Source organism: Marmota monax, unplaced genomic scaffold, assembly GCF_021218885.2.
Source record: "Marmota monax isolate L192 unplaced genomic scaffold, Marmota_monax_Labrador192_F-V1.1 WCK01_AAM20220418_F8-fsc00234, whole genome shotgun sequence".
NCBI lineage: Eukaryota > Metazoa > Chordata > Mammalia > Rodentia > Sciuridae > Marmota > Marmota monax.
Genome location: NW_026692493.1, coordinates 2,294,178 through 2,317,238, shown reverse-complemented (window position 1 = coordinate 2,317,238; position 23,061 = coordinate 2,294,178). Strand labels below are relative to the sequence as shown.

At 45.3% G+C, this 23,061-nt stretch overlaps 1 protein-coding gene and 1 long non-coding RNA gene across 16 annotated transcripts in view; one reads left to right on the top strand and one right to left on the bottom strand.

Moving 5' to 3' along the window:
• Positions 1 to 8,576, bottom strand: part of LOC124092177 (uncharacterized) — a 14,294-nt gene extending 5,718 nt beyond the window's left edge. The window contains exons 1-2 of one of the 2 annotated variants that reach the window (XR_006851543.2): positions 8,411 to 8,576; positions 5,908 to 6,184 (exon numbers count right to left, since the gene is read on the bottom strand). This is a non-coding gene — a long non-coding RNA (uncharacterized LOC124092177). Of the gene's footprint in view, positions 1 to 5,907; positions 6,185 to 6,645; positions 8,319 to 8,410 lie in introns of those variants that run through there. The other variant, XR_009226726.1, reaches the window with a different exon arrangement.
• Rabl2b (RAB, member of RAS oncogene family like 2B) lies at positions 8,550 to 23,061 on the top strand. Of its 14 annotated transcripts, none has more exons than XM_046443635.1 (10): positions 8,550 to 8,692; positions 8,905 to 9,095; positions 9,972 to 10,122; positions 17,001 to 17,030; positions 18,136 to 18,215; positions 18,993 to 19,072; positions 21,678 to 21,789; positions 22,057 to 22,154; positions 22,437 to 22,520; positions 22,679 to 23,061. In XM_046443635.1, exons 3-10 carry the CDS (start codon positions 10,016 to 10,018, stop codon positions 22,757 to 22,759), a joined length of 672 nt encoding a protein of 223 aa, XP_046299591.1. In that variant the 5' UTR covers positions 8,550 to 8,692; positions 8,905 to 9,095; positions 9,972 to 10,015; the 3' UTR covers positions 22,760 to 23,061. The 14 variants fall into 14 exon arrangements, with proteins under 14 accessions (XP_046299591.1, XP_058435106.1, XP_046299592.1 ...); XM_046443637.2 differs by having other exon boundaries at positions 8,591 to 8,692; positions 8,978 to 9,091; XM_046443634.2 differs by having other exon boundaries at positions 8,592 to 8,692; positions 8,978 to 9,095.

Below are 23,061 nucleotides of genomic sequence, written 5' to 3'. Positions count from 1 at the left end.
GGCAGAGGTGTGTGAGTGAGATCAAGGACTACATCACCCATAATTCTTAGGGTGAGGAAGCACCCAGGATCCTCTAAGGAGAGCCAGAAAAACCCAAACCCTAACTCTATTCTTGTTGTAATGTAGCTCAGCATTTTGCTGGCTCTTCATGAGGGATCCCGGGGCTTCATCTTCCTTAGGATTGTAGGTCATTTGTCCAGACTTTTTCCCACTCACGGAAAGAGGTGGAAATAATTCTAAAAGTTTCTGACCCTGAGGGCTGTGGGTAATGTAGTCCAGCATTTTGTCAGTTTATTGGGGGCAGTTCTCCCATGAGGTAACCCCCCCCATAGATGGTGGGTAATGTAATCCAGTATTTTGTTGGTCTTCTGCAGAACCCAGGGAACTTCTGCCCCATTAGGATTGTAATGAAGCCCCTGTATTTTCTGGCTCAGAGGGGTTGATTCTGTGCACTTCTACCTCCCCCTCCTTGGATTATAGAAAATGTAGTTCAGCATTTTGCCTGCTCATAGGGTGTGGATGGGTGGAGAAAGGGGGCTCTTGAGAACTTCTGCACCAGAGGGCTGAAGGCACTGTAGTGCAGCATTTTGCTGGCTTCTGTAGGGGAATCTGGGAGACTTGCCACCTAGGGATTGTGAACAATTTAGTCGCATGTTTTGCCAGCTCACAGGAGGCAGGAGAATCCTGTGATTTCTGTCCCTCAGGATTGTGGGTAATGTAGTCCCACGTTACAGCTCATGGTGAGGGAATTCCTATGAACCTCCCATTCCCCACCCCCACCCAAACATTGTGGGTAATGAAGTCCAATGTTTGGCTGGTTCTCTGTGGGGGATCCTGAGAGCTTCTTTCCCCTTAGGATTGTGGGTAGTGTAGTCCCATGTTTTTCTAGCTCACAGTGGGGAGCACTCCTGTAAGCTTCTGCTGCCCCCCTGAGAATTGTGAGTAATGTAGTCCAGTGTTTTCCCACATATACCTCTGTCAGGTGTCTTTGTAAGCTGCAGGCTGTATGCTTGCTCAGGCACCCTGAAGACTCAGTGCTATGGTCCAATGACCTACCCATGCAGTTCTCACCACAGAGGACTATCAGAGGTGCATATTTCCCTCAGGCATCTCCAGTGCAGCATTCTACCTGTACAGCCCTCATTGTGGAGGGCAATGTGAGCTCCAGGCTGCACATTCACATGGGCAAGCTCAGGAACTCTAGGCAGTGAAATCCAGTCCTCATTGCAGAGGCCTCTTGGAGCTGCAGGCACCTAATGTTCATGTAGTGTAGTCAATTGTTCTGCCAATGCATCTTTCACCCCAAAGGCTGGGAGCTGCCTGTCAGATACCAAGAGATACCCAGAGAACCCTGAGGATTGTGCCACTGCAGTCTGGTATTCAGCCCCCACCATGGAGACCTTTGGAAGCTTTGGGCCATGTGCTTGCCCTGGTATTCCAAGGAATCTTGGTAGTGTAGCTCAGTGATTTCCTGTCCAGCCCTCTCCACAAAGGACTGTGGGAGCTGTAGCAATGTTTGCCCAGGCACCCCAGGGATTCTGGGCAGTGTAGTCTGGCACAGTTATCACCACAGTGGCTTCTGGGAATTTCAGGCAGGCCACTCAACTGTGTGCAGACTTATCTAGAAAGCCCTGGTATTGTCTACAAAACTCATAGTCACATGGTAGGAATATCTCTTCAGTACAGCCATAATATTATTATTACACTGACTCACCGACTTCTCAATATTTTTCAAGTACTGTAACACTAAAAAAAGTTACGTAAAGGTAAATATAAACAATGAGGCAATATTAGCCCTTCCTCTCAGACACTAGTGAGATGCCACATGCTGGGAACCCCAGGCCTTCCCTGCACTACCCTGAGTTCATGTCTCAGTTTCTCCTTTCAGTATCCTGGGATTTCTCCCATAAAATGTACTTTAGAATACTATGACAATGAGTAGCCAAAGCCTCACAAGGGATACTTTCATAAAATTTAGTCCCACTAAAATATTACCTACAAAAGTAAAACACAGCAGAGCTTATTCCTCAGCACATGGGAGAGTGGGCAAGAGGCTTTTCCTCAGTCTTCCCCACCTTTTCCTCAGTAGACTTCAGTCCAAAACCACAGTGGCATCCATGTGTAGAGGCCAAGGGGGAAGAAATCTCCTGGTACACATGGTCCCTAGGTGACCCAGCCAAGGCATCTCCCTGTGAGGGTAACAAGGAGGCTCTGCCACAACAGTCATTGCTCCAAGGTGCCTTTAGCCTGCACCTGTGGCCTTTTCCTGGGTGAGGTCCCAAGTTTAAGTTTGAGTGACCTCACTGTGAACATGGCCACCAGGTGTCCTCAGCCACAGCATCTCCCTGTATAGGTCCCAAGGAAAAGGAACCTTTATCACCACAGCCATAGCCCCACATGTCTACAGCCATGGTCTCCCCTAGTGGACCACAAGGGTGAGGGTTATGGTAAGTCTTGAAAGTTAGGTTTACCTCACTGTGGACATAGACCCCAGGTATCCCCAGCCATGGAATTTCCCCAGATGAGTCCTGAGAAGAAAGTTTGCTGTGGGCACAGGACACCCATCCCTGGCAGACGGATGATACAAGGGGTTCAGAAAAAGTCACTCTGAGCACCCCCTGCTGGCCACTGTGGACAGTTGAGGATGCTCAGTGCTCACTATTCAGCAATGGCCCTGCGCCCCCTTGTGGCAGTCCTGGTGAAGCTCTGAAATTCATGGTTCTGATTTTACCAGGCCATAACTTTGGAAATCAAACGGCAATAGAATCCACCATTCCATGTTTGCTCGTACAGGATAAACAACAAAAGGCAAAATACACAGTCAATAAGCAAAAGTCAATTGATTTCTTATAAGTCATCAAAACTGTATAGGAAAAATTGGAATTTAAAAACTAGAATAAGAAAAAAACCTTAAACAATTCCATTTAAAATAGCACCCCCAGAGTTGAAAATTTAAAATATAAGTTTTTACTTACAACTGTGCTTTCAGAAAACCTTGGAAAATTGAAAGAAATCAAACAAAATATAAATAAATAGAGATATTTCTTGTTCACGTCTCTACATAGTCAAGATGAAATTCTCTCACACCTCATCTGCAGATTCAGCTCAATCACACTCAAATTTCCAGCAAACTGTTTCTGAACCAAGAACAGATAACACAGACTACAGAAGGACAAAGAACTCACACATCTATATTTCAACACCTGTCAGAAAGCAGAAGTAGTGAGGAAATGTGATGTTGTGAAGAAATGCACAGGTAGATAAATGGAGATGAATGGAGAGGCCAAAGCTCACCCATACCAACAGAGTGCTAATTTTGTCAAAGGAAAAATACCTTCAATGAAGAAAAGAGCATCTGCTACACAGATGGTGATGGAGTGCTTAGAAAATTTATAGGAGTAATGGACAGGGAAAACCTTTATCAGATTCACAAAATTCACTCTAAGTAGTCCATGGCTTACATTGAAAATGTGAAACTATAAAAATTGTAGTAGAAAATACTTATGACCATGTTTCATATTGAGTTTTTTAAATGCAGCTCCAAAACAAATCCATGAAAGAAAGAATTGATAATGTGGGCTTAATTAAAATTGGAATTGTCATTGGGCATGGTACTGCATGCCTCTAGTCCCAGCTATTAGGTAGCCTGAGGCAACTTAGCAAGGCCCTTATCTCTAAGTAAAAAAAATAAATAAATAAATAAGCAGAGCTGGGAGTATAGCTCAGTGGTAGAACACCCCTGGGTTCTATGCTCAATACCAAAAAAATTTAAATAAAAATATCTACTCTGAAAAAATTATATTAAGGGAACAAAAAATAAGCCACAGATGGGTTAAAATATTTGGAAAATACGTATCTAAAGTGGACTTGTATCCTAAACATGGTAAGAAACCAACCATCCAATTAAAAACAGGTGAAGATCTGAACTGACAACTCACCAAAGAAGATATGAAAATGGCAAAAAAGCATAGAAATGCTTCTCAGCATCCCTTGACATGAGGGGAAATGACCTACACTGCCGTGTTGGCACTACATGTGTATTAAGTGGCTACAACCTTCTTTGATGCAGTATCCATTGGAAGATGTAGAACCAGAACTCTCATTTATTACTAGTGGAATACATAGTTCATCACTTTTAAAAGTTCAGTTTTTTCCCAGAGTTATACATGAGCACACCACATGATTCAATATGAACCTAAGAATTTTAAATTGCTTAGAAAATATATCTTGAAAACATGTCTAAATACAGCATGCAATTACACAAGAAGTTCTATGCAGAATGGCCAAATAAATTAAGGAATCAGAATGTGCCTTAATGACAGAAATGCAGTACATTCGTGTGATGGAGGCCTGGGGTCTCTGAGCTTCCCCAGGCCTCTGACCTGGTCCGCCTGGGCTGCCCTTACTCTTGTGCCCCACACTGGGGCACAGAATTGGGTTCTGTATGGAAACACCTGTAGATGCAGTTGATAAACAGGCTCAGGATGCAGTTGTTGCCTATGGAAAGAGATTTTTTTTAAGTTGTACATGCATTCATTCATCTCAGGAAAATGCAGGCACAACAACCCAAGTCTGTATCTTTGCCTAGAGAACACCTGGAAAAGGACAGACAGACATGGAGGCAACTCCAGGATCCCCACAGGGCCACAATGGCCAGGGAAAGCCTCTAATGACAGGTGGCTGTCATTAGAGGTCCTGCCTCTGAGTATCTTGGAGCACTTTATGCTGCAGCTTTATACCCCCATCCCAAATTTTAATCTCATCTCTTTCCACAAGTTGCAATTCAACTGTATTTTGAGCTTGAATTTTTTTTTTTTACTTTTCTTTTTTGGGGTACTGGAGATTGAACTCAGGGATACTGGACCACTGAGCCACATCCCCAGTCCTATTTTGTACTTTATTTATCTGTTGGTACTGGGGATTGAACAAGGCCTGTGCATGCGAGGCGAGCACTCTACCAACTGAGCTATATTCCCAGCCCTGAGCTTAGATGCCTTCTAGGGAAAAAGGGTGCTGCAGAGAGAGCTATGCCACTGCCTAGCCCTGATGTAAAACCCCTGAAATTTAGTGTTCTGTTTATTTCCAACACATAAAATTTGCACATTTAAGCTAAAATGGAGCCCACTATTCCATGCCTTGATCTGAAAAAGATTTTGCTATAGTTTCAATGTTTGCATTCCACATTTCATGTGTTAGAATCTCAATCCCCAAAGTCCCAGAGTCCAGAAAGCCCAGGGCTGGACAAACCACCTCTCATACCTCCTCCAGCTTCTCCTCTAGCTATCTACAGTTTGGAACAGCCAAGGTGTCCCTTTTAATCTCAGAAGGAAAGGTGCATCAGGAAGGCACAAAAGAGGATGCTCCACATGGTCACCTGTGTCCATTGGGCCCAGCTGGCCCTTTAATGGAGTGAGGATAGAATAGGATGGGAGCCACAACTCTCTTCTCAAACACAATGAATTACAATTTGATGGAAAATCCACCCTTGTCTACTCTCCCTGGGCCTTCCTCAGCCATGTTTCCTTCTCAATACTCAAGGGAGATGCCCCACAGACACAATTATGTCAGAATGCAGTCATACCCCAATCAGAAGGCTATTGGGGTGCAGGAGTGTGACCTTGTGCACAGGTGGTGGGAAGGTGGAACACTTCCCTGTCTAGGGAAGACTTCACTGCACAGAAGTCACAGGGAGCTCAATTCTGATCTGTGACTGCTGAGCTGAAAAGACCCACCTTCAAGTCCTGAATAATTCTCAAATTCTCCCTCTAAACCAGGAAGCTGCCAACTACACTACTGAAGGATGGCAGTGGTTTCATCTCAGCAAAAAACTTAAGAAAATTCTTGATACCTCTGTTTTTTATTCAAAATGAAGCTCTATAACTTGTGTTGAAAGGTGAAAATCTGTACCTGTTCCTCATGGAGTGCTGGCCTGGCTCCCAAGGTACATTTCTTCCCAGATGCCCCTGAAAGTTCAAGTAGCATCCTTTCTCCCCAGAAGGCATCACAGGAAGCCCAGCTTTCAAGCCACTGCACTCAGAAAACCAACACAGCATTACATGCAGAGGCACCTCTGCCAGATTCCAAGGCCTGTCAACCATGTACTTTGCTTCTTGCTGTCTTCATCCGTTCGGATTACGGTGTGGGATGGTAGGCTCTATTTCTGTTTGAGTTCCAAAATCTTGGCCTGGAATAATCCGAAAAAATTTCAGAGCTTCACGGAACTGCCACGAGAGGGTGCAGAAGCACTGCTGAGCAGGGAGTATTTAGCATCCTGCGCTGCTCAGGCAGAGGGCGCACAGAGCCACTTTCTCCCACCCCTGTGAAGCTCCGATTTTGAGTTTAAGTGCTGAGGTGGAATGACTCCATGCCTTGTTTGTACAAGTAAACCACCACCACCTACCAGGCACAACCATAAAGCACAAAGTGATAAATAAGTTAATCATGCTAATAAGAATGACCACATGTGAACTTAGTGAATTAATCTGAAGCACGCGGATGCACAAGCTTATCAAACACATATTGGAAATCCAGGATCAGGAGCTCATCAAACATGCCAGACCATGGAGTAAAGCAACCCCTCATTTGAGATCCCTAAAAGGAGGCATGCCCTGAGACTGGACATTGTGGGCACCCTGATCCCATCACCTGATCAATTTTCATCACGAGCCTTGCCCAGGAAAATCACCACAGCAATAAACCTCTGAATCTCCATCCCCAGGCTTCAGCAGAGTACAACTTCTCCTGTCCATGATGATAGTACATGGCCCACTCCAAGCTGATATCTCAAGCTGACACTCTGAAACTGCTGTCTATTCTGAATGTTGGGAGTCTCCATGAGAACTCCCTGGGCCTTTCAAACATGGCGGTGGGCAAATTGCCAGTGGGTGGCTAGAACTCCCCGGGCCTTTCAGATAAGGAGCCCCTAATGCAACATGGCGGCAGGCAAGTTGCCAGTGGGCAGATAACAAGTTGTTTTGAAAATTTTCTAATTGGTCCTCCCATCTTCCGTGATCGTGGACAGCTGGTGCCCCCCATGAATCTTATGCAGGGTGGACATGCGTGCACCGTAGGTGATGATCTGACCTTTACTATGATTGGCCCCGGGAGCTTCCTGGTTTAAGATAACTGACTCTCACTTTCTATATAAGCTAGAACCAGCTTGCAGTAAAGTGCTTCATCTTTGTCACTGCTATCTGTGTGTGCATTTTGATCTCCGATGACGAGCCTTGGCCTTTCACTGAACCTGGCTCTGCACCCTGGACAAGTTCTATTTGACCACCTACAGTAATTCTGCATTTATATCTGCTTTTTGCCTTTGCAAAAATTGTGTAACGTGTGATATGTGATTGAGAGTTATAGATATTAGAAATTAAGTTGAAATAAAAGAACTTGTGTTTGCCTGGCTTATGACTACCCGGTTTCCTATAGATTTAATGCACCTTCTCCCTGATCTTCCAGCCTTCTCAGAGCCTCCTTTGCAATATCACAGCTCTCTCTCTCTCTCTCTCTCTCTCTCTCTCTCTCTCTCTCTCTCTCGGGCACAGTAGCACACAGTCCCTAGGAAGTGTTTGGCATAAGAGCTGATCTCATGGGACCTGGAACCTGCCAGGTGAATCAGTCACAGGCCCCTGTCCTAATTCCTGCTCACTCACAGCAATTTAGGCTTTTGGGCCATCTAGGCTCATGCTTAGTTACAAATGTCAAAATGAGGCAGGAGTATAGAGTTAAACTGGTGACAAAAGGCACTAAACGCTCTATGCTCAAGATGGATGGTCAAAAGCCCTAGCCAACTGCATTCATTGTTCAAAATTAAAAAAAAAAAAAAAATCAATTGATGTAACCAGATCTGACCACAACCGAAAGTAACCAGGTAACCAGGACTCTCATTGGAATTCACTTCCACAGTAAAATAAACACCTGGGGCAAGACTTAACGATTTGAGACACATTTATGATCATGTGCAAAACGGTGCAGGTGGACTAAGAAATTGCAACTTAGTAATGAATATTGCTATGTAACCTATAAATATGCAAGTTTCTGATCCACAGCTCTGTGTTTATCCTTTGCCTTCCTTGCCCTTCTGCCAGTGGGGCAGAGCCACCTCTCCTGGCTTTTCTGCTTATGAGTAATCACATTGCTATATTAATCAATATAAAAATTCTTTCTAACCCTCTCTTTATTAGTCCTGTTTGATTTCATTCCTTTAGCATGAGCTAAAGGACCCGCTGAGTCGGTGACAAAAGTTGAGACATTTGCTCAAATTTACCCATCAAAGAACTACAACCTGCAGCAACCTCCTGCTCATAAGCGTGCAAAAGCTGATGGCCCTCCCTCCACGCCCCGGAACCTATACCAGCCCGGCCCAAGGCCCCCGACCCCGACCCCAACCCCGACTCCAACCCCTACACACAGCAGCTGAACCTGGGCGCTCAGGAGCCCGACGCCATCCTTTGGCCGGCCGCCGCTAGGCCCTGCGCCAGCCACCCCGCGCCCTGGCGGGGTCCTTCGGGCGCTCTGCCGGGCAGCCCTTTTCGGGGTCCTTGGCGCGGTTGCGTAGCAGCTGCAGGGACGCTGCACAGCGGAAGCAGAGGGCGGTGCTGCGTGAGCTGGGCTGGCGGGTGGGCCCCGCGTGGCTACGGGTCCGCAGGGCGGTGGCGTCCCTGGTGTCTCCAGCCGTTTCCCTGGATCGCACGTGAGGACGAGGCCTCCCAGGGGTGCCTAGGCCTGTGGGACCCGCCCCTCGGAGGCGGTTCGAGGGCCCTGGGCGGAGGGAGGGCCTGGGAAGGGTTCTCTCAGAAGTGTTTGTCGAATGCAAGAGAGCTTGTCCCCTACATCTCGAGGACAGCGTCAGCCATTGAAGGTCTTCGAGCTCACAGTCATAGGTTAGGTTTGGCTTTCGTATAGGTCGCTGCGCCGCAGAGTGGAAGTGGAAGGAGAGAACCCTTACCATGCTCACCAAGCATCTGCCACTTCCCAGGCACTGCACTAACGGCTGAGAGCACTGCAGTGAGCAAGGCTCAGTTCCTTCTTATGCAAAGGCATTACAGTCAACTCCTGTGCACACCTTTGAACTCAGTGCGAGGTCTGCCCAGTAAGTAAGTGCGAATTAGTGCTGTTAGGTCATCATCAGAGTATCGTTTCTGTGTGCCTAGCTAGTTCAGGATCTTAGGAATGTTTGCAGTGCCATATTTAGGTGTGAGGGGAGTAGAACAGGCTAGAGATGATGTTGTATATAGGCGTTGGCACTGGATGGTGGTGGTGTCTTGCATATATGGGAATGTGAAGAGCAGCAGTTGTGATGGGCAGGATTATAGTACTTGTGTTAACATGTAACTTGCCTGCAGGCCTTTCATTTCCTATTTACAGGTCTGATGGTCAATTACATGTCTGAATCTGGCACTAAGGGAAGCATTCTCCATGTAGTTACTATTTAGGAGATGCTTGAAATTACTAGAGGTTTAAAAAATATCTCCTGTAGAAGAGGGTTTGGGGAATATCCATGTTGAGGAGAGAGAGGCAGCTGCTGAATGCAACAGGATGGAAGATTAGGGGGAGGTGAGAGGTGAGAGGGCAGATAGTCAGGAATGCGGGTTAGGCATCTTTGGCTATGTAGTATATGTTATTTGGTGATGAGAACTCAGATTGTTTTTGCCGTACAGTGTCTTGTACGTATCATGTGGCATGGGTACTATTTTTTGTCACTGTTTGATAAGAAAACCCATATGTTGAACTTGTAAAGTTTCAGCATGGCAGGTGGGAAGTGTGGCCTGAGCGTAATTGCACTAGGAAGATAACATAGAATCTTATGAGACAAGGTTACAACCCTGAGGCCTAGCATGTGGCAGTTACATCAGTGGTAAAGGGAGAAAGATGTGTGTCCTTGGGCTCCTTTCTCCCATCCAGGAGGAAGAAACAGATTTGGTTGAGGGTAGTTCTTATCTCTAATAGCAACCTCTTTTTGACCTTCCCAGACACTGACAAGATCATCTAGCTGGGCCTCTACAACTGAGAGCCAATGGCAGGGGATAGAGCCAAACCATGGGAGCTGGACCAAGAGAAATACGATGCTGATGACAACGTGAAGATCATCTGCCTAGGGGACAGTGCAGTGGGCAAGTCCAAGTATGTTGGGAGATTATGGAAAAACGACCAGGCCCAGAATGGATCTGGGTTGTTAGAAAAGTCCTCCATAGTGGCTTCTATGGGCTGGTGAGGGAGCAGTCTTGGATGGAACACAGGTTTACATGGAGGAACAAGGAAGCCACCTCAGCAGATGTGTGTGTTGAGGGAGTGGGGGTAAGTCAAAAAGACAGAGGAAATTTGGGTATTTCCACAAGTCCTGACTGAAGGTGTAGAGCAGGTTACCCTAGAGACTACTGACGTAATCCAGGGTGAGGATGTGAAAACTGGGGAACTTCTGTATGTGGTCTGTGGGCTGAGGGATTGTGGGCCTGAGACAGTGGGACTGGAAAGAAGAAAGTGACAAATTGGTTAAAGGTTGTAAAGATGCTTTCTTGGAGCAACTCCTGAGGCTGAGAAGTATGGATAGCAATCACAATCAATTTGCTCTATTGTCTTCAGTACCTACCTGATCCACTGTGGAACTTTCTGCCTAGAGAAGTGAGGAGAGGCTCTGCAGTGAGTGCTGGCTGCTTGTCCTCATGAGATGTGCCACTTCTCATCTGTTTGGGACTGGTGAGGGCACGTGCCTACTGCGCCTTCTCAGGATAAGGTAGCATTGTCCCTGCTTAGATGTCCCAGGAGCTCCCAGCCTACCTCACTTTCTGCCTTGGACTCAGGTAGCTGTGAATAGTTTGGTAGGGGCTTTGCTGTTTGCAGGCCATCTTCATGAATTCATGTTCCCTCTCTTCTCCACTCGATACTCACACACTGCAGCTCTACTTTGGTATTTTTATGGTTGCTCTGACCTCCTTAACAATGTCCTACACAACAAAAGTGAGGTGGGTTGCAGTTTAGGAAAGTTATTCAATAAGTAACAGTCCCTTTATGCCCACTGGAGTCTAGAACTGATAAAAGAGAACATGATTAGAAGGCAGGTGGGGGAGTAAATTGTCAGCTTAATAACCGATAGACATTTGGGGGAACATAACCTGGTGTGAGATCCAATGAGGTCTGCCTACTAAGTCAGTGATACCCAGCCCCCATGTTCAACTCCATCCTCACTTAAAATAGTACCAGTAAGAGTCTAAGTAGGGCTGGGGTTGTGGCTCACTGGTAGAGTGTTTGCCTGGCACATGTGAGGCACTGGCTTTGATCCTCAGCACCATACATAAATGAATAAAATAACAGCCCATTGACAACTAAAAAATATTTTTTTTAAAAAAGAGTCTAAGTAAGTAACAGGACATCAAAGATTACCATAGCAGTAATTTCCGTAAGGTTTAGAACACACGCTAGCCCCCTTTCCCTAGCAATATCTCAGGTAAAATGTTCCACAGGTAGAGACCAGGATGGCAACAGTATATCTGAAGAAAGGTGGGTAGGTAAGAAAAATCTTGGTTCAGTTTCAATGGGACTCAGGAACTCTATGCAAGTTTTTAATTATCTCTAAACCCAGGAGAAACTCTCTTTAAGAAACTAATTAATGGGCTAGGGTTATGGCTCAGTGGCAGAGTGTTTGCTCTGCATGTGTGAGGCACTGAGTTTGATACTCAGCACCACATATAAATAAAAAAATAAAGATGCATCAACAACTAAAAAGAAATTTTTTTAAAAGAAGCTAATTAATGCCCATGTTCCTCATATCTGGGGGCATCTATCTATGCACAGCCTCAGTTCCAGAGGGTAGTTTTGAAACTGTAATGCCTTCTTGAAGTTTAGAGATTTACAGTGCTGGCAGCACAGATCAACAAGCCTTCTTAAAGTGTCCTTTTTTCCTCATGTGGCATATTTGCTGTTCTATTCTAGATGCCATTTTCCCTATGAGCACCCCAGGACTCCATTGAGTGTGGGCTCTAATGATGTGGCTCCCACCCCGCAGGCATCCTGGGACCTGGTGCTGCCTCCTGGAAAGGCGGTCCCTTCATTCCTGAGTGTGCCATCTTTCTGCGTCAGATACTGTTAAGAGAAGAGATCCTGACAACACTTGAGCCAGCCAGCTCAAGAGGTCCTTCGTGGACCCCTTTCACTGTCCAAATGCTCAGCACTAGTCAGCCTGCTCCATATATAAGAACCTCCTTTGTTCCCACTTATCACGGCACCTGGCTGAGTTCACTTAACATAATGCTTTCAAGGTTCATCCATGACATAGACTATTCTTTTTATGGCAATAGTATTCCATTGTATCTACACGCCAACTTGTTTATCTGTTCCTCCTGAAAGGCTCATGAGTTGTTTGTACCTTTTGGATATTCACAATGTCTGTTGGACTCCCTGCAGTCAGGTTTCCCGTATACAACTGGGAGTGACAGTGCTGTGTCACATGGTGACTCTGTGTTTAATGTTATGAGGAACTGCCAGTTTGTCCTCCACAATAGCTGCATCATGTCACACTCCCACTGACAATGCACGGAGGTTCTGATTTCTCCACGGCCTTACCCACCTTCTTTTCCATTTCTGTGATATTAGTCATTCATCTCATTGTGGTTTTGATTTGCATTTCCCAGGACTAATGAAGCTGAGCATCCTTTGGTGTGCTTATTGATCATTTGTGTATTTACTTTAGGGAAATAGCCCATATTTACGTTGGGTTGTTTGGGGGTTTTGTGATGTTATAGGATGTCTTTATATATTCTGCTTACTAAACTCCTATCAAATATATGATTTACAAATATTTTCTCTCATTCTTTGGGTTGTCTTTTTACTTTCTTGATAGTTTCCTTTGATGCACCACAGTTTTTTAAATTTTTTTAAATTTTTATTAGTTATTGATGAACCTTTATTTATTTGTTTATATGTGGTGCTGAGAATCGAATCCAGTGCCTCACACATGCTAGGCAAGCACGCTACCACTGAGCCACAACCCCAGCCCAAGTTTTTAAATTTTATGATTCTAATTTACCCATTTTTTTCTTTTTGAGTTTTTGGTGTCATATTTAAGAAATCATTCCAAATCCATGGACATGAAGATTTTCCCTGTATTTTCTCCTAAGAGATTAATAGTTTTAGCATTTCGGGTCTTTTTGTTAATTTTTGTTAAGTTTTGCTTAGGGTGTGGTATAAGGGTCTACATTCTTTGTTTTGCTTATTTTTAGCACCATTTATTGAAGAGACTGTCCTTTCCCCACGGAATGTCTTGGCATCCTTGTCAAAAATCGGTTGACCACACATGAGAGGTTTCATTTCTAGGTTCTATTTTGTTCCATTGGCCTAACATCTACACTACACTTTTGATTACTACACATTTGTAGTTTAGGTGTGAAATCGGGAAATGTCAGTCCTCTAACTCTGTTTTCCTTTTTCAAGGTTGCGTTGGCTACTTGGAATCCCTTAGATTTCCATGTGAGTTTAGGATCTATTTTCTGTTCTACAAAAGAAAAAAGACATTTTGATTTTGAAAGAGATTGCATTGGATGTGTAAATTGCTTTGAGTGGTATTATCTACCAAACAGTAAGTCTCCAAGTTCACGAATGCAGATGTTTTCCCATTTACTTAGGTCTGGTTTGATTTTTCAGCAACATTTTGTAGTTTTCAATGTTGCAAGTCTTATGTCTCCTTGATTAAATTTATTTCTAAGTATTTTTTTTCATGGGATTATAAAAGGAATTATTTTCATTTCTTTCCCTGTCATTCATTGCAAGTGAATAGAAGTATAATTGCTTTTTGTGTGTCAATTTTATATTTTTCACCTTTGCTGAATTTTTTTTTATTATTATTATTACATATAACAGGTTTTCGGGTGTCTTTAATTGTATTTCTGCCTTTCTATTTTGGAAGAGTTTTGCTTCTTTTTCTTGCACAGGTATGCTGGCTGGAGTTCCCAGTACAGTGCTGAATAGAAGCATGAAGCAGGTGTCCTTGCCTTGTTCCTGATCTTGAGGAAAAGCTTAACAGTGTCCCACCATTGAGTGTGATGTCAGCTATGAGCTTTTCATATATGGCCTTACCCTGCTGAGGAATTAGACTGAAGTAAACAAAAGAATAAAAGAACTAAAATTCAAAAATAGAGAAAAAAAATCAATGAAACTGAAAGTTGGTTCTTTAGCTAGACTGATTAGGAAAAAAGAGGAAAGACAAATGTAGCTGAGGACATGAGTATTCACTTTACAGAAATGAAAATAATGTATCAAGACTATTGTGAACAACTGCGTGCCCACAAATGTAGTAACTCTTCTAGTTTACTGAGTATTTTCTCATGAAGTGATTCTTGATTTTGTCTTATCCTTTGTCTGCATCCATTGAAATGATCACCTGATTATTTTTCCTTCATTGTACTCAGGTGATGTATTGAGTTGATCAGTTTTCTTATACTTATATTCCAAGCACAAGTCCCTCTTGGTTATGGTGCATAATCCTTTTAATATGCTGCTAGATTTGAGTTGCTAGTATCTTGTGGTTTTTTTCTTGTACCCTCATTATCTAGCTTTGATCAAGGCAATGCTGGCCTAATAGAAAAAAACTAGTCAGTGTTTCCTCCTCTCTATAATTTTTGGAAGAGTTTGAGAAGGATTGCTGTAAACTCTTTAATTATTGCTAGAATTTACCAATGAAGCTATCCACTCCCGGGCTTTGCTTTTGGGTAGGTTTTTATTTTGATGCTGGATCTCACTAAGTTGCCCAGGCTGGCCTTGAATTTTTTTTCCTGCCTTCCTGTAGGTTACTTACACTTTTAAAAAATTTGATTTTTATTTATCTATAGTGTTTTTGACTGTACCTCTCTGTGTGGCTAGGTATTAAATATGTGGAGGCAACTTTCTGGTCACAGACGTTAGGAGTGAAGCATCATAACCCTGCCTGCTTTTACATCCCTTTACCCTCCCTTATTTAACTGTATTAATATTTCCTCTCCATAACTGAGAGCTCCCATCAGTGTTACAATGTTTGCTTTAACCATCAAAAATAATTTGAAATTTTCAAAGGAGAGAAGACATTGTATTATATTTTCCAGTATTTTTCCTTACCTTGTTCTTTCTTCCTGATACTCTGAGGTTCCTTCTTTTATCATTTTCCTTTCTGTTTCTAGAATTTCCTTGAGCCATTCTTTTAGGGTAGCCTGCTAGAAACAAATTCTCTTCTTTCTCATTAATGTGAAACAAAGAAAGAAAAAAAAAAAAACTTAATTTCTCCTTCACTCTCAAGAATTTTCACTGCATTTAGAATTCTGGGTTGACAGTTCCTCTCTTTGAATACTTAAGAATTATGTGCCCTTTCCTGTGGCCTCAGTAGTTTATGATGAGGAATCCTCTGTCATTTAGTGTTTATTCCCCAAAGGTAAGTAAACCTGGCTTCTCTCTCTTCCTCCCTCCCTCCTCTCCCTCTCTCTGTCTCCTCCCTCCCTCCGTTTCACCCTCTTCCTCCTTTTCTTTCTCTTTCCCATCCCTCTCCCTCTCTCTGTCTCCTCCCTCCCTCCCTTTCTCTCCCTCCCTCCCTCTCTCCCCCTGCTTTCAAGGTTTTTTTTTTTTTTTATTTTTCTGTGTTTCCAGAGTTTAGGAGCTGACTAAGCTGTGTCCTGTTGTGGCTTTCTTTGGATTTATTTTGTTTGACATATGCTCAGCCTCTTGACTCCATAGGTTTATGTCTTTTTCCAAATTTAGGAATATTTTTAAATGATTTTTTAGTTATAGGAGGTCACAATGACTTTATTTATTTTTTTCATGCAGTGCTGAGGATCAAACCTAGTGCCTCCCCGATGCTAAGCAAGAGCCCTACCACTGATGCATAACCCCTACCCGAAATTTAGGAATTTTTAAAATGTTATTTCTTCTATTTTCCAGTCTGGTCTTCTTTTTCCTTTCCTTTGGAGGTTTCAGTGACAAACATATCAATTTTTGTTCACAGGTCCCCTAGGACCTGTTCCCTTTTTCCACTCTACTTTTTCACTATTGTCCATATTGAGGGGTTTTTTTTTTCTGTGTTCTAAAGTAAAGTTTTGTTTTGTTTGGTTTTGTTGTAGTTGTAGTTGGACAGAATGCCTTTATTTTATTTGTTTTTACTTTTATGTGGTTTTAAAGATTGAAACTAGTGCCTCACACATGCTAGGCAAACATTCTACCACTGAGCTACAACCCTAGCCCCAGTAATTCTTTTAACATGAGTTATTTATAGGTGGTTTTATATGTTTGATCATCTTTCAATTCTAACATACAGAAATGGTTAAATTTTTAAAAAAATAGTCGTGTTAGTTGTGATGTGATCTTGATTATATCTTTTGGGGAAGGGTGGCTTTCTTTCTTTTTTTTTTTTTTTTCAGTTGGTGGTCAGTTATGTGAAAGCCAGAAAAGCATTCAGAGATTGGGGGTCTGTATTAAGCTTATTGACTGTGCCCACCACATTCACGTGTTTGGAGGGTGCCTGAGCCCTACTGCACCTCTGCTCTTCCCTAAACATTGGGGATACAGCAGCAAGATACAAACTTGAGAACTACTCTGGTCCGTAATCCGTTCTGATTGAGGGGGAATAAAATTACTAGCACCTCAGCTGCTGTTATGTACAAGGTAGAAAGGGAGGAAGGAATACAAAATGTATTAAACAAAGTCCTCAGGGTCAGTCTCACTGCCTGAGTGACGTTTGAGCAAAGTCCTTAGGACCTCCAGAATCTTGGGGAAGTAGCTTTTGAGTGGAGGATACAGTCTTCCTGGCCTCAGTTTCCCTGTACATAAAACAGTGTGCTGAAGTAGAAATCATGGATCTGAGAGCTTCACATGGACTGGTCTTATAGTGACACAAGTCCATATTGGGAACTTCACCTAGAAACCATGTGGGTGGAAGTTAGCAGGAGAAGGGAAGCCACATGGAGTTTTCAGGTTGTCAGCCTGGGGGTAATAAAGTAGGGACAAGAAAAGGACACTGCCTGATGACTGCCTTAAATACTCTCTTACAGACTCATGGAGAGATTTCTCATGAATGGATTGTATCCTTCAAGTCTGGAGATGCCCCTTGTTCCTACGACTCTTCCCACTCTGATGCATCTCAACCTCCTCCACCAGGGAAGAGTGGTGGGCAAATGAATGCCTGCCTTTTTCTCATTGCCTGCTCACCGGGTAACCTGCATGCCCTCACATGATAGGTGCATTCGGGTTTGGAACTTGCTCATATTTGGCTTTATTTTGTATTACGAAGGCAGTAAGAATGGCTGACAACACCTGATATGGATCAAATGCTTGGGTTCAGATCCTTCTTGGGCAGGTCCCTTAACCTCTGACCTGAGAGATCAGGCCCCATAATAAGTCTCTGATAGGAATATAGTCTCTTTGTAGAATATAAGCTTCTGTCTTCCCCCACTTCCCATGAATTGTTGCATGGTTTATTTTGGAATGAGGCCCTTCCTATAATGCCCAGGTGAGCCCACTCAGAACCAAGAGTGAGAAGACCTCCAGAGCCTGTTGCTCCCTCTCCTGGCACTGTGTAGCTGAAGGCAGGTGCTCTGGAATCTGAGTTTTCTGTCCACCTCATAGCAAGTGCTCCTCTACACCCAGCCTAACTGCTGGCTCTGCTAGTTACAACATCCAGCATCTTTGTGCTTCAGGAGGCATTATGCCCAAGGCTTTTTGTTAGGGTTTCACACGTAGGCAAACTTCAATTTATAAACAGCTTATCAGCTGTCTGATTTGTGGGCACTTTTTTCCATGGAACAGCCTTGTTGCTGCCTAGGGCTAGGGTTTCCTTTCTAGGCTACAAGGGTTCTGTCCATGCAGAAGGCATCCACAGTTGCATTTTTCAGCTCCATGGTGCCACTTATGACAGGTTCCCTGATATCCTGGCCCAGGCTTACTTCAGAGCTAGATAGCCAGAGCACACTCCCAAACCCTGCTGTCCTCACCCTTCCATTGGACCATGTGCCAGTGAGAGCCTCATTCTCCATCTCCAAAATTCATTCATTTAAAATATAAGTCACCAAAAATAAAAGAAGGGAAGGGGCCCATTCCATCACCCCAAACACCAAATACCTCCCTCCCTCCCTCCCTGTCCCTTCTTTAGCTCCCATTATTCATCTTTGCTCCTTAACCTGAGTGCAGCCAGCCACAGCAGCTGTCCACATATGCTCTGACTCTGTACAAGCACACAGCCACCGTGGATGGCAAGACCATTCTTGTGGGTGAGCAGCATAGGCCCAGGCCACACTGAGCCTCAAGGGGAAGGACGTGGGAGAGGAAGAGAGGTTTGAGGAGGTCCATGGAGGGATTCAGGGAGGGAGGAGGTGCGGGAGCCAGGGAGGGAGGAGGGAACACACAGGGACACACTGCTCCTAACCCCAGCATCAGGCCAGAAGCAGCATACAGAGGAAGGTTCAGGAAGGTGAACGTTGGGATTCTGTGCCTGCCAAAGGAAAGAGGAACACAGAGGCCTTGGCAAGGCAGTAGCTTTCCTCATTCAGGGCTTCTCCTTCAGCCAGTGTAAAGAAATACCCAATGTGGCCTGAGCATCCTCTCCCATGTGGATTTGACCTTCCATGAGGTCATGGCCTCTTCCTTGGCCAGGCCACTCATCCTGCCTGACTATTCACCACCTGTGTTCATGGCACTGGAATTTGAAACTTTGGAGGACCCTGCATCTTGAATGTGCGGATGAGGGGCACCTACCTTTCCTCTTCTGGGTCTTCCTGTCTGCATTATCCCTCCTCCGGGCCCCTGGCCCTGTGTCCCCTCAACACACACACCAGTGTACACATACCTCTCAGCACACCCAGTACGTGTCCTGAGGACATATGGAACTGTCTGAAGTTTCTTCCGTCCCATGTGCCCCATGCACTTACACACGACACTTGCCACGTGTGTTGTGTTTCTGCGTACAGATACCTGTGCAGAAATGTTTGGGGCGTGGGGGGTCTGCTCTCCAGCCCCATCAGGCAGTCAGAGCTGTGTTCATGTTACAGACTTTTGGGACACAGCAGGCCAGGAGCGCTTCCAGAGCATGCATGCCTCCTACTACCACAAGGCCCACGCCTGCATCATGGTATGAGACCAGCTGGGGAGGAGACAAAGGCACCGGGCAGTTCTGCCCTGAGGGGTAAGGGAGCGAGGGGCTCAGCAGTCCTGGGCTCTCCCAACCAAGCTGGTTCCTGTGGGAGAGGGGATCAGAACCTCCTAGATGCTTCAGAGCACACGTGCTTCCCGGAGTTTCCAAGTGAGAATATGCCAGGTAAGCTTGCCTCAGGTGGGAATGGGTGAAGGAAAGGTGAAGAACTTTCATTCTAGGGTGAGCAACACCCTCAGGGCTCCAGTGGCAGATCTGACAGAGACAGGGCCTCAGCCCGTCTCTGGTGAAGCACATTCCCTCAGAGAAGCCCCCAGAACCTCTGATGCTCCCCAGTGACCTTTCCCTCTCACACCAGCCCTCATCTTGTTCCCAGTGTCCTGCTCTGCTGTCTGGTCATTCAGGATTGCACCCAGTGGCCAGAGTATAGTGGACTCCACAGGAATACCCAAAGCAGCATGGAAGGACTAGTGAAAGGGGGGCCGTGAACACCTGTATCCTCCAGGAGTGCCTGTCTGTGGCTTCCCTGGCTCCTTTTCGGGTCACCATTCTTAAAGGCTAAAAAGGAGTGTGTTTTTATTTTGGGCCACTTATAAATTTTTTCATATTAGTTGTCTATAACACATGAAATAATAGACTGTTTGGGGGTTTTTTTGTTTGTTTGTTTTTGTACTGGGAATCAAACCCAGGGCCTTGAGCATACTAAGCACGCTTTTTTTTTTTTTTTTGTACGAGGGATTGAACCCAGGGGCACTTTGCTACTGAGCTACATCCCCAGCCTATTTATTTATTATACAAGGTCTCACTAAGTTGCTTAGGGTCTCACTAGATTGCTGAGGCTGGCTTTGAACTTGCGATCCTCCTGCCTCAGCCTCCCAAGCCACTGGGATTACAAGTGTGTAATCCCAGCACCCAACTAAGCACATACCTAAACTCTACCACTAAGCCTCATTCCCAGCCCAATTGACTGGTTTTACACAAAATAAAAACTTGGGTGACATAAAACATCAGTTTTATACTGGGTCAAGAACCAATAATGGGGCTGGGGATGTGGCTCAAGAGGTAGTGCGCTCGCCTGGCATGCGTGCGGCCCGGGTTCGATCCTCAGCACCACATACAAACAAAGATGTTGTGTCCGCCAAGAACTAAAATAAATAAATAAATATTAAAATTAAAAAAAAAAAGAACCAATAATGTTTGGGGTCTCAGCTGAGAAGACCCCCGCCCCCAGCACCTCCACACACACTGGCAGCCAGCTGGGCCACCAGCAGGTGCTGCTCCATGTGACTCCCAACACTTCATTGGTGTGGGCTGATGTGGGCTTGCTCACAAAGTCACCCAATACTGAGCACCCAAGGGGAGCCTGTTGAGAGTTATATTGCTGCAGTGGCCTCATCCTGCAGACCCTATGCCTCGCTCTGGCTGCAGTCTCTGGTTAGAGCACTTGGGTGATACGTTGCTACCACTATTGGTATTTGAAATCTGCCCTGCCTCCCATAGCTTTTTGTACCACCCAGCCTTCCAGCCCTGCCTTCTACTTAATGGCTACCTGTAGTATGCACAGACTCACCCTAAGCCTGAGTGGCTGTCACTTACCCATAAGGAGCAGCAACAGAGGACACGCAGAAGGAGTTGGTCACCCTCCCTCTCCCCTTCAGCTCCTCCCCAGTTCACAGCCACCCCTGATGTTGTCATTAGAGGTTCTCTTTCCCCTGTGCACCCACTTCTGGCACGTGGGCTCTGTGCTGTGCACATGCAGGTGCCAGTGGGCAAAGGCCCAAGTGCTGCTGCAGGAGCCTAGCAGCTGGCCACACTGTGGTGAGAACAGAGGAGTCTCCTCTCCTGCCCTCTGGTAAGAAAGGGCTCGTCACCAGACTTCTCCTGCAGTGCCTTAGGTACAGAACCTTTGAAGATTTCCTAGAGTTTTAATCCTGATAACTAATGGTACTAAACAAGAATGGTGCAGTAAAGCAGATAGGAGCTAAAGTCTGTCTCTCAAGAACCCAGAAGTTTACTTCTAGCTGTTGAGAGCCACAAACAAGTCAAGATGGCGCCTGGCACTTTGCCAGGAGGAGTGATTTGAGAAGTAACGCCAGCGAGACATTAAGATGATGTTAATTGAGTTAAGCTGTGTATAATTATTAAGATGAAGTAACGCCAGCGAGCCATTAAGATGATAGAGATTCCTTATTGGCTAATTGCTGTATCTGGATGATGTTAATTGAAACAAGCTGTGTATAGTCAGTTAAGTGTATATACACCTCTGCTGTCCTACAATAAGGCGGCTCCCGCTGTATCAACCTTCACAAGTTGCTTGTCACTCCCCCCACCCCCAGTTATTTTGCCCAGCCCAGCCGACTGCGGCACCCAGCCATCTCAGTTTCAGTCCTCTCACTTCTCTCTCTGGAAGTAGCCTTCTGCTTGTGGCACATCATTGGCTCCTCTCAGACCCTCTTCTAAGGGTGTTGGCCTGGGCTCCCACTGTGTGGCACATGCTCACACTTGACTGACTGGGTATTTTGAGTCACCTAGGTGGAGTGCAGAGATGTCGACATACCAGAACTGTCTTCTGTATCTTTTGCAGGTGTTTGATGTGCAGAGGAAGGTCACCTATAAAAACCTGAGTACCTGGTATGCAGAGCTTCGGGAATTCAGGCCAGAGATCCCATGCATCGTGGTAGCCAACAAAATTGATGGTGGGCCATCCCTGCACCTGGGTGACAGTGATGCATGGGACCCATCTCCATGTTTCCTCTCCTCTCCTAGGGCAGGCAGCTGTCAGCAATTTGTCCTCCCTTCCCAGTAAGGATGTCAGCTGAGCCATCTTTGCCCTCTTCCTAAGATACAGAGGATACAACCCTGATCATCTCTGCCCCACTTTGTGGCACAGGGCCCCCACTGACCCTCCAGTCCCCTCTCCTTTCCCTTGAACAGACAGGCCAATGCCCTACTTCTCTCTGCAGCGGATATAAATGCGACCCAAAAAAGCTTCAATTTTGCCAGGAAGTTCTCTCTGCCCCTGTACTTTGTCTCAGCTGCTGATGGTACCAATGTCGTGAAGGTAATGGGAGTCTACCAAAGCAATTCAATGACGGGGCTGGAAGAGTCAGGTGGCAGTCATAGGGAGGCTGGGAAGGAAAGGGATGAGAGGACAGGACCAGTGAGTGTGCACATGTGACAGGGCAGGGAGGATGTGATGGCCTGGGCTTGATGAGGCACAGATGCATTGGCCTTGCATGGGTTGGGGTTAGGTGAATTTGAGGATGAGTTGGCCGATTGTAGGGTTGGGTTTATGGCCTTCCTGCCCACTGCCACACTTTGTTTCCATCGCCATCCCCTCCAGCTCTTCAATGATGCAATTCGATTAGCTGTATCCTACAAACAGAATTCCCAGGACTTCATGGACGAGGTTTTGCAGGAGCTTGAGGTAGGTCAGGCCAAGTTTTGAGTGGGATAGACAAAGCAGGCCTTCTTTCAAAGATGTGGACTATAACACAATGTAGTGGCTTTTGATTGTCTTTAAATGTATCAGAACCACAGCTGGGCAAATGCAGGGCCAGGCCTCACCTGTGACCTTGTTCACAGAACTTCAAGTTGAAGCAGAAAGAGGAGGATGCACCCGACCAAGACCAGAGTAGCAGGATCGAACGCCCATCCCCCTCCTGATCAGAGGGCTGCCTCTCATGGCTGACTTGGGGATGTATGGGGGAGCCTTTGGGAATACCCCTCCAGCTCTGAATGGAAAATCTCCTGGCCACCCCTGCTCAGCCTCCCATAAACTCGCCCTATAATATAGGATGAGATTAGCAATAGCATCCTGGACAGGTATGTGGTCCCCCAGACCTGCTGGCAACAGAATTAGGGATTGGTGTCTTTCATACCTCCCATCCCACCCTGAGCTGGCCAGTGGAAGGAACCAGAAAACATAATTGGGTGTCTCTTCACAGTAAACACACATTTAGGTGGTT